Raw genomic sequence first — 12104 nt, forward strand, 5'->3', positions numbered from 1 at the left:
GATGAAAGCTCTGGTCTTGCTAATGAATGCCTATCTAAAAGTCTATTCTGAAAGTGAGTCAAAACCATTAGATGGATCACTAAAAATTGCATTCCTAAATGTTCTCCTAAAACAGTACTGGAAATACTACCTATGAGACACAACTTTTTGGTATCACTGCAGATATAAAATAAAAATCTAGTTAATATTTTTTACTTCCTCCATTCTCCTGCTACCAAAAACAGCAGAGTCACTTAATGCTGAGAATTTTTTTTTTTCAATTTTTAGGAATAGATCTTTCAATCAGGCAGAGGGGCACTGTTCAGTTTTCATTTAAATAAGTTTCCCATATTCGGGAACATAAAAGCTCTTCAAAAAAACTAAAAAGCTCTGAAAAACAAGGAAGAGAAAACAAGAGATTTGTCTATTTGCAATGATACAGTTTTCAGTTACTGAATTTCAGGATGAAAGTATTTCATTTTAAATGAAATTAAATTATTTTCTATATGGCTAATGAATGTTGTTTCCTGTTCTGGGCCCCTCAGTTCAAGGATAGGTTGCTGTTGGAGGAAGTTCACCACAGGGCCATCAAGATGATGGAGTGGAGCATCTCCCTTATGATGAAAGGCTGAGGGAGCTGGGGCTCTTTAGCTTAGAGGAGACTAAGAAGTGACCTCATTAATGTTTACAAATATGTAAAGGGTGGGTGTCAGGAGGATGGAGCCAGGCTGTTCTCAGTGATGTCCAATGATAGGACAAGGGGCAATGGGGACAAGCTGGAACATAAGAGGTTCCAAAGAAATACAAGGAAGAATTTCTTCACTGTGAGGGTGAGGGAGCACTGGAACAGGCTGCCCAAATGGGTTGATGAGTATCCTCTGGAGACATTCAAAACCCACCTGTACGAATTCCTGTGTGACCTACTCTAGGTGGCCTGCTCTGGCAGGGGGATTGGACTAGATGATCTTTCAAGGTCCCTTCCAGCCCTTGAAATTCTATAATTCTCTATTTAGCAGTAAAACACATCCTCAAAAACAATCCAACCCCATAACTGCAGCTTTTAGAAAAAAATAACAAACTCCTCTGCTTTCTCAGTTCTGCATCATCTGCAAAAAGAACTGCCAGTAAGGAAAAAAATTTGCTAATATTCCTGTCAAAACCATGGGTTTCCTGAAGTTTTTAATGCATCTTGACAGGGTTTCCCTGTTTAATTCAGGTTTTATACTTCAGGAAAGAAAAAAGAAATGAAGAACATACTTCTTTAAAATTATTTCTTATTTGCACCCTTCATAAAAGCATTTCATTAAGCATGACTCTCTCCCCTTAACTAGCCACCATCTTCTCCATTTTTCCTTTTAATGAATTTTTATGAAAAAAGAAGCTCTTTCACTTGTAGAAAAAAAGCACCATGTAAGAGAATTATAACTACACAATACCTTAAAATGAATATATTACTGACCTTCCGTTTTCTTCTATGGATCTTGGCATTTCCTAGTCATTTTACAGAACTGAGACCATCTATGCAAAAGTCTGCAATCTGAAATCCCTGATGATTTTACCAAAAAGAGCTTAAAACATTTAACTCATATGCCCATGTGATGTTAAAAGAGTAGTGATTTACAAATTAAGCAACCATGACAATCAAATTTGAAACTACAGCAATGAGAATGGGAAGTCCTCGAGAGAATAAGAAGTCCCAAAACTACGTGCTGTTAAAGATACATGTTGTGGTTAACTATTGTCTGAGCACAACCTATAGCAGGATATTATATTGAGCAAGAATTTGGTGGTAGCCAATACGATGAAGATACAACCTCTAGTTACCATAGATAATTACAATACTAAACCCACACACCTAGGAGGAGACCCTACATATAAATATGGGATCACTTGAGTATAACAAGGTAAGTAAATAGACATATGCAGAAGAATATTCATAATACAAGCACAAGTCACCAATCATGTATTTTGCTGAAGTTTCTCCTTTGTTTTTGTTCTGTATATAAGACCCTATTTGTTTTCAGGAAGTTATGCCGGCTGCTCTCAGATGCCTAGCACCTTGTTCTGCAGAACAGCAATAAAAGGAAATATCTCGATTCAGTGTGCTGACTGGCTTCTTGCCCTAATTAGAGGGAACAAGTGTAGATCTGAACAAAACCAAAATGACCTCTGGTAACTACATAATCTTTGCTAAAAAATAATTTTGCATTATGAGGCTTTGAGAACATTGTGAAGGTAAACAACAGTAATGACTATAAAAAGGAACCACTGGGAACACCATGATTAATGGCTAGATAGTTTCAGATATAGGACTCTTTTATAAAACATCGTCTAAATGCCATTAATTTTTAAAGTAAACAGAACTTTACAGGAAAAAGTATTATCAACAACAATAAATGACATTAATGCTATTTGTATTTCTTTTGACTCTATAATTGCCTGTCAATACAATAACCCAGACGACAATTACTAAATAGCATTAATAAAGTTTCCTTACATGTTATGTCGACTTTGGTTATAGTCCCTGTTAACAGGGGTTCAGTTGAATATGATTATAATTCTCTACATTGCAATTTACAGTTCCATGAAAAATGTCCAGCTGCTGCTAAGGAGAACAGCCAATATTTTCAGAAAGAATCAATGTGTTAATTTTCTTAATTTAATTAGGAAGTCAACTATGTCTTCAACTATTTATTAAGTGCAGATATTAGTAGAATTATTTTTGAGGAACTGATTATCAAAATCGGCAAGAAAAAAACCTTCAATTCCATAAAACATTCAAACATTAAATGTCCAACCTGAAACCCTGAGGTATGAAATTTAAATAAAAATACCGTCTCCAGAGTTACAGTACATGGTTGAACAAAAGAAATATACTGATTACATGTCTTTATTTGATTTTTGACACAAACATCTATTTTGGTGTGCCAATCATTTTTTTACTGAGATGACCTCTAAATATTAGGAGTCCAAAAGAAACTGATACATATCTGGTGGTAGTGTATCTTTAAAAGGTATTCTCTTTGTAAATCTGGTAATCCAGGAAAATATAGAGAAATAAATCTGACAGACTTATTTTGAAAGAGAACTGTCAAAAATGTGTTAGAGCTCAGGATACTCCAAATGACATCCTGGAACAAAGAAGACACTCTCCCTTTGGCTCTCTTCATAAAATGGAAACATCATTCTAATTGAAATCTAGTCCTGTGGGTGGTTTATTTGAAATCTTGTTCTTTATTCCTTTCTCTATGTACAATGTAGATTAACAAACTGTTTAAACCAAGACTGTATGCCATGTACACTAATAGATGATATGATATGCACATGAGAGAAAACAGCATTATCACTAACCATTATTCAAGAGTAATGCCAAATATTAAGTAACTCTGAAAAAAAGAGCTTGCTTTAAGATATTACTAATCATTTAGATATAAAAATGAGTTATAGTCTAACAGGTACTAGGTAACTTCATCTTTGAACTGACGTAATAAAGGCTGTAAAAAAAAGCTGAAAGTGTCACAAAAGAAGGTATCTTCTTATATTGTTGAATTAGAGCAGGACAGAAAATCATCAATATGAAGTGGCTTTGAAAGTTCAAAAGCAATTGCAGGATATATAAACAACATCCTAGCAGAGGTAAAATAGAAAGAATCATAGAATAGCACAGGTTGGAAGAGACCTTAAGAGACCATCTGGTCCACCCTTTTGTAGGAAAGGAAGTCTAGGTAAGTAATAAAATATGAATGCTGATGCAGAAATAAACTTGTATTCCATCTACAATTCTAGCCATGTGATTTCAAGGAAGGTTTATACTGAGAAAAGTTGAGAAAGAGTCTTTAATAAAATGAATAAATAATCATCTATGCAGAAAAAGAAGAGTTTGTCTTACGTTGTACAATACACATGGATACATTTCTGAAAAGGCACTATTTTCAGTTAATGTTTTGCTAATACGGAATTAAGCTGTAAAAAGTTGAGTCGGATTTTACAGCTCTAGACAATGCTCTAGTCATGATAACTAAGGTCCTGATCCCGTGACCCTGAAAATTAAGCCTTAGATGCTATTAATTCCATTTTTTTCTCTTCTGTCAGCCACAATGATAGCAGAGCAATGATTGATACATCTTAATTGTCACATATTATCCTTGCATGCTATTTCCTATCTTAAACTGAGACAGCTGGCTATGATTCATGGCCCACATTTTTCATTATTCCATGTAGTTACTTGAAAACTATGATACAAATAAACTCATTGCAATACAATATGAAGCACATTAAACTAAAATTCATTATTTAAGTCCCTAGAGGCTTAATTTACCAATATTTCAAAATAGACTATCTGCTAGTTTTCAAACTTCCTAAGACTAATCTCTATAAAACTGGTGTATTCTTATTTAGGTTAACAGTCCGATGTTAAGGTCAGTACTATTGAAACAGTTTTGAAATAATTCCACCATTTTCCTTTATTTCTTAATTCTTTTATAATTTATAACTTTTTTTGTGATTACTTCTTGTAACCTTTTATTACTCTAAAGAGATACAGTCGGATATTAATGCCTATAACTACTCATATTACCGGTTTTGTAAAAATAAGGGCAAGTTGAACAAAAGCAGTGAACATTAGTAACATTTTCTTAGAAATTATTCTTCAAGTTCAAACAATCTGCAGTTATGTCAGGATTTGCTAATTTTCAGCGAATCGCTTGTAACTGATATTGCTTACATGAATGTCTCAAAATTAACGTATCTTTCTGTGATACTACTGTTCTAAACAATGCAGTGGTTTTAATTTACTGCGCAAGAAACATATGCTAAGATAAGAAATTAATGAAAAGCATATTATTAAGTAAAATATAATCCTTATTATTAAGTAAAATATAATCCTTAAAACACTTAAGTAAAATATACCAGAGCTGCCATGGCCCAGCCAGTTTTGTTGTAGATGAACTCAAGGTTATTTCTTCGCAAGTATAATAGACCACCAACAAGAGATACCAGAAGAGCCAATGCAATTGTACCAGAATAGTTAGGAGGCCTGAACACTCTAATCTGGAAAAGATATATACAAATAGAGATTAGAAATAAACACATAGATCATCTTCCACTTAAACAAAGAAAGAGCATCCAAAATCTGGTTTCAATGTCAGAAAGACTAATCCCTAAATATATACTTAAGTAAGAAAAAATAGTATGTCCCTGAATAACCACATTATATGAAAAAATCATTAAGCATTTTTTTGAACTGTCAACTACAAAACCTTATTTCTTCAACAGATTTGCAGCTTGTGTCTGAACTAGGAGCATCTACCTTTGAATCTGTTTTGTATATAGTTTTGCAAAGCGTGATTTATTTTTAACAATTAATTATCACAATAGCACTGCTTGTTTTCACTCAGAATAAGACTACATAAAAATCTAACAAAGCAAGAATGGAATACGATCAGCAAACTTCAGCAGTTAACACAAGTACCATGATTTTTTTTTTAATGTGTTCTAGAATGTACACTTGAGGAAAAGGCTATTAAGGAAAGATGGAATTTGTCATCAGCGTGTTTCAGACTACAAAGGTATATTTGGTTTCAACTTTTAAAACTGTCGAAAGACTTACATGAACATCTGTTCTGTCAGCTATCCATTTAGCTAGCTGTTCAGCTGCAAATCCGATTCTCTGCAGGTCAAATGTGTCAGCTCTCTTGGGCTTGCCTTTTGGAGGAAAATGCATGAAAGTCGGAGCAGAGTTCATATTGAGCTACAAAACCAGAAAAAGGGGCAAAAAAAATTAGTAACTCTACCCTCAAAAATGTTTACCTTTTATGTATAAGACATAAGTCTAATTATCATGAAAAATGTAATTTGCCTCCATATAGTACTTTTTTTGATACATCTTCGTGTATTGTACTGCAAAAAAAGTGCTCAGAATATTCATTCCAGTAGATTCCTTGGGGTATTGAATTATTCTGATTATTTCACCCACAGGCTTTTCTGATTCAGAGTATCTTAAGTTTTTATCCACTGTAAGAACTTTCCTGTAATCAGTAAAACAGACTTCACATCCTTCCCAGCTATTATAGCATATTAGGTTATAATTCCAGGGGAGGAAAATTAAGTGTTCAAATAGTTTGACATTGTTTGTCCTGTCTATCTCTCACCAGTCTAAAGTTAATGAAACTACTCATCTAGCCTTCCACTGGCTTCAAGACAATCTGCTCCCTAGTAAACCAGTCTCGTATGAATCCAGTAAAGCTGAGAGAACTAGCTTACTAACTGGCCCTAGAAATTACATGACTGTTAATCCATATATTGATGTCACTGGAACTATTTATGGTATACCAAAAAAACTCAGGCAATCAACAAATAGATTTACGTTTACATTTTCCACTTTAATTTTTGACTCTGCAAGGTAGCATTTTACTATGTAAAATTCCTCTATATTCAGTCCATCTCAGAAAGGATAAAATAAAATTCTTGAAAAAAAGAAAACATAAACAAAATCAGAAGAAGTATTTATAACGTGATGGAAAATGGTGATCTTTAAATAACAAAGGCAGAGTAAACTTGCTTCATTCCCAAAAAATGAGTTTTATTGCACTATCAAAAAATAAGTTTCATTATAGACCTGAATTTATCAATATAAATCACCAAAAATTAAAACTTTTTTATCTTAGCAAAAAATAGTCCTCTTTAATGAACTGATTTGAATTTTTTTTAAAAAAGTCTTAAAACAGTGTTTCCAGAAAAAATATTCAGAGAAAGGCTAAGGCAAATGTGAAATAGTACAATAAAATACTTTGTAAGACACAGATACTTTCTGACATCGTATGAGTTTTGGTGGAGTTGGTTTGCAACTGCTTTGTTACTTCTCTATAAACAGAGCAAAATCTGAAAAATCAAGTCACATAACTTTTGGGGTTTTTTTTTGCTATGGCATCAGCACCACATACTTGTTTGTACACAGACACTACAGGTTTCTCCCAAATCCACTTTAAAACAGTCACTATCATCTCTTATTCTTAACACTGTATTTCTCAATTTAAAAACTTAAATATTTTATCTAGTTACTCTTCTACTATGTATTGATCCTCTTAAGGCAAGATCAAACACCACCTTTGGTATTATTGTAACTGTTAAGGATAATGAAAGACAATTTTAAACCTTACCTGAAATAATGTTTTTGAAGCAAAATCTTAAGCCATTAATAATCATTCTTTACACAATACAGTCAAAGGTGTCAATTGGAAGAAAAACTATTTACCAAACAAAGTAGTTAAACTTTTAAAATTATGTATTTTAAAAATAAATACTAAATTTTTTCCCTGAAAATATTAAATCACGTATTTCACCAAAAGGTGTTTAAAAATACAGAAAATTTCAAAACATATTACTTCTGCAATCAATACACAAATATCAGAGAAAAGTATGTCAGTATCTAGTCTTAATTTTCAAGGGAAGCACTGTGCCCCAACTACTCAAGTTTAAATGTAGCCTTAGATTGGTCTCCAACAATTGATATTTCCACTCTTCGTAGCCAATATATAAAAACTAAAACAAACTCTTTTCCCTGAAGAACTTCCAGACTAACACAAATATTACTGGAGTTGAAAAATACTGGACTACATAAAAGCAATTAAAAGGCATTTAAGAACTTTCTTCCCCCATGAGAAACCTTTAAAACCAAAATGTTAGTTGCATTGCACTCAATTCTAAACAATTATATTAAAAATTGGTTGCCAAAAAATTTCAAACACGTATAATGTAACCTATAAACAAATACTATAAAGTATATTAGGAAAATACTAGAATTGGCTACTGGTACAACCTGTCTCTGCTAACAGAGAAACTGCAGTGCCTTGTGTTTTTAACCAGGAAGAATTTCTACACAAAACACAGAGATACACACTCACAAACAGAAAATAATTTGCCTCATATCATTTAGCAAATCAACGTGTACTTCTAAAAATTAAGAATGTTATACAGTATCCAACATTTACCTGTTGAAATACATCTGCACCTTCATCATAATCCACGATTGTGAAAAACAATTTGTTTGAAAAAGCAGATGAATAGCGCCAAGAATTAGCCAGCACTTGATATTCTTCATTAGCTTGCCTGTTAAGGAAAAGAAACAAATGTACATTCATGTGGCATTTGCTGGCAAATAAAGATTCTATAACCAGATACAGCAGTCAGATGAACTACACTTGTAGTAGTATCATTCTCAACGTCATTACTATCAATGAAAAAGGTGTCAGCTAATTACACAACTCTTTTCTTCAGACTTCCCTTTTCCAAAATTAGAAATGTGTTAAACTATACCAGAGACATCCCAAGATAATATTAATAAACAGTGTTTTTCCTATTTAAAAGTCTCAGAAAATAAAAAAAAAAAGGAGTGGCCTGAGTGGCAGGAATCACACAAATCTGCTAACAGATCCTTGCAAGGAGATGCTTACATGGTCCTTGAGTACAATACCAGGATTTACTTGCTGGAGACGGCTGCACACAAGGAATTCTGAAACTACTGGAAAAATAACACAGAGATGTGACAGTAGTTATCTTACTAAAAGCAGAGTCCTAGAAACTCCCAAGCACTGGGGAAACTATACCAAATAAATGAACAGCAGGCTTGCAATTAGCGTAATATACTCAAGATCATTTCTACAAAGCTTCATTTAGAAGTGAAAAAAGATAATTTTGCACAACATATAGAGTTAAATAATGTTTCCTATCATTATTAGAAAGTCATATCGCTAATACTCAAATTTGTCAGAAAGCCTTCCCTTGCCCTTACTCACGACTCTATAATGGAGGTGAGATTTTTTTGCTTGTTTGGATTTTGTTCATTCATTCCTTCATTTTAAGAAAAAATAAAATCCAAACAACCAAAAATCAGAAACCACTGCAAAATAAACAACTTTGCCCCATCTGTACTGAGAAGAAAGTAAAAGTAATCGCAGCTGAAGAATTCTGAGCTTTACACAGGCTCCTTTGCCAATTATTTCCATACTACTAATTAATCATATATGCTGTGGAATCCAAACCAAGGTTTGGCCACTTGGCAACGTGTCTTTGCACATGGTAATAGCAGAAGTAGTATTAAAAAAAAAAAAAAGTATTCTGCAGCTTTTCTCAAAACAGTGTTTCTATAAAAACAGTTCCATGTGTTTGACGGTGCAGAACGTTGTTTATTTAAAAGTTGTAGATGCAAAAAAATCTGTTTGTTGCAAAAGAAACTCTGCACTAAATACAAAATATATATTGTAGTTTGCAAGAGCAAAGAGGGGGAAGAGGATGAAAAGACCACAGATATCATTGAACCCTCCCTGTTTCCTCATAACAGAGGTTAGCCTTAGGCATGAAATATATTACATACAACTCAGCAGAGGTGTGTTTTATCAGGGAATCTACTGTACATGAAAAAAATCTATCATAGCAAAAAGTTAAAATGATGTTATTATCTCCTATTTCCCCAAAGAATAAATCTCACAAAGCACAACAAAACTCAACTTTCACTCTTATTACCCAATAGAGTAAAAATTGTTACTCAAGATACTAACTCAATAGGCAAAGCTTGCAATTATTAAAACAAGAGAAAAAAGTGATTTAGGCATTACATTAGTCATTTCTAGAAAGATAGTAACATTAAGCAGACTAACATATTCACTGTCAACCTGAAGAGGGCAGTCAGACAACATCAAAGGAATGCTGCAAAATCTTAATATCTGCAGGACACTGCTCTGTTAAACCAGCTATATTAAAACTGGACCATTTTTATTATAAGAACAAGATAAAAATCACTTCCTCTTGATGTCATCATTCTTCTCAGTCTACCTTTACCTTACGATGAAACAGTATTTCTGGGAAATGCAGATACTCCAGTTATACTCCCTTTATTTGAGAGAAGACTCTTGTTCCCATTCATCTCCATGTATTTTGCATCTCTGAACTATTTTGAATTACTAGCTAGAAACTACACTTCAGAAAGTATGATTTTGCAAAAGGTTGTCTTAGTAACAGATTCAAAGCACAATTCCATCCCCACACTGAAGATAGTAGAGTATGCTGTAATATATCCCTCATAGCAGCAACAGTGAAACAAAGACAGGAATACAAAGATACAGGATTAGCACATACAGAACTGAAGAACACAGAATCAGAAAATCACAGAATGGTAGGGGTTGGAAGGAAACCCTAGGGATCATCTAGTCCAAACCACCTGCTAAAGCAAGTTCACCTTGATCAGGCAAAACAGGAACATGTGCCGGGGGGGGTTGACTCCACAACCTCCCTGGGCAGCCTCTGCCAGGGCTCCCTCACTCTTACAGTAAATAAAGTTTTCTTTAAGTGGATTCTCCTGGGTTCCAGCTTGTGTCCATTACTCCTTGTCCTGTGCATGGGCATTACAGAAAAAAAAAAAAAACCAAACCAAACCCTCACTCCATCCTTTTGACACTCCTTTACATATTTATAGGTGTTGATGAGGTTCTCCCCTTAGTTGTCTCTTCTCCAGGCTAAACAGTTGCAGGTCTTCCAGTCCTCCGTTGCACTCTGTCTAGAAGTTCCCTGTCTCTCTTGAACTTGGGATCCCAGAACTAGACAGAGTACTCCAGATGTAGCCTTACAAAGGCAGAGTAGAGGGTGAGTTGGAGCTCTTCCTCCCAAGGACTGCACTTGTCTTTGTTGAACCTCATGAAGTTCCTCTCTGCTCACCTCTCAAGGCAGTCAAGATCCTGCTGAATGGCAGCACAGCCTTCTGGGGAATCCGCCAGTCCTTCCAGTTTAGTGTCATCAGCGAACTTGCTGAGGGTATACTCTGTCCCCTCATCCAGGTCGTTGATGAAGATGTTGAACAAGACTGGCCCCAGAACCGATTCCTGTGGAACTCCACTGGCCACAGGCCTCCAACCTGACTCTGTGCCATTGATCACCACCCTCTGGGCTCTGTCATTCAGCCAGCTCTCGATCCACCCCACCATCCACTCATCCAAGCCACACTGTCTGAGCTTTTCAATGAGGATGTTAGGGGAGATGGTGTCAAAAGTCCTGCTGAAATTAAGGTAGATGATATCCACTGTCCTCATCTATCCAGCCGCTCATGCGATTGATTATAAGAAGGCTACCACATTGGTCAAACATGATTTCCCTTTGGTGAATTGATGTTGAGTACTCCTGAGAACGTCCTACACTACTATATACTTTCCAATGGTTATAATGTTAATACAATCACATTAATAAATTTTGTAGCATTGCTTACTACTTTTCAGATCATATGCAGTAATTGTAAAAAGCATAAACACTTGGCTGAAAATAATTCAGCCTCTAATTAACATCAGATACTGTAAATTCTGTCACTTCTTATCTGCCTCTATCATCAGTTAATATCAATTCTATCCATTTGTTTCTCTGAAGTAATGTTGATTATATGAAATTATTATAATAACATAAAGACATAGGGCAGAACTACATTTGCTATGAACTCATCAGGTTAATAGCATGTTAGCACTGCTCTTGTTAGTTTGACACGATTTCTTAATACATAGAGAAGACTTAAATGTTATTGCTGCTACAGTCATCTCTTAAGAATTTCATCTTAACAGCAGCACATGAATTAGTAACAAAAATAGTAATATTAACCAGCTACTAGAAAATAGTGACCATATCAAAAGGGAATGCTGCTATTTGCTTTACACAGAAAATTCAAAATACTCAAAAGAAAGCTGCTGAGCAAATGCTCTAAAGTTTCTTCTATTACACAAGAGTTCCTCATGAAATAATAAAGTTTCATTTAAAAGATTAATTATGTGGGTGTCTATAGCAGTTAATCAGAACTGTACAGTTTGAGCTATATTAAATTAATTTTATTCTATTAGTCCAACATTACAGCCAGGAAAACACAAATGGAATATTAAGGAAAGAATAAAAGAAACTGTTTTGAAGGTCCCTTCCAACTCTACTATTCTATGATTCTATGACTTGCCAATTGCCAAAGGGCAGGGATGGCTTAATTGCCACTTAAGGTCCAGGACAAAACAGACCAGGCTACTTGGCTTGGGGAAGAAAATAGAAAATAATTTAATCCACCACCAACTAAAACATAACCAAAAAACCCCAAAACATAACAAATACAC

The 12104-nt window shown here is 34.5% G+C and overlaps 1 protein-coding gene across 2 annotated transcripts in view; it reads right to left on the minus strand.

The window, feature by feature from the left end:
• The window catches only part of TUSC3 (tumor suppressor candidate 3), a 124177-nt gene that overhangs the window by 61092 nt on the left and 50981 nt on the right, over nt 1–12104 (minus strand). Inside the window, exons 3-5 of one of the 2 annotated variants that reach the window (XM_061992716.1) lie at nt 7968–8085; nt 5588–5728; nt 4888–5028 (exon numbers count right to left, since the gene is read on the minus strand). In XM_061992716.1, the coding sequence (XP_061848700.1) occupies nt 4888–5028; nt 5588–5728; nt 7968–8085 (400 nt within the window). The remainder of the gene's footprint in view (nt 1–4887; nt 5029–5587; nt 5729–7967; nt 8086–12104) is intronic. The other variant, XM_061992717.1, reaches the window with a different exon arrangement.

The sequence above is a fragment of the Colius striatus genome, chromosome 3, assembly GCF_028858725.1.
Source record: "Colius striatus isolate bColStr4 chromosome 3, bColStr4.1.hap1, whole genome shotgun sequence".
NCBI lineage: Eukaryota > Metazoa > Chordata > Aves > Coliiformes > Coliidae > Colius > Colius striatus.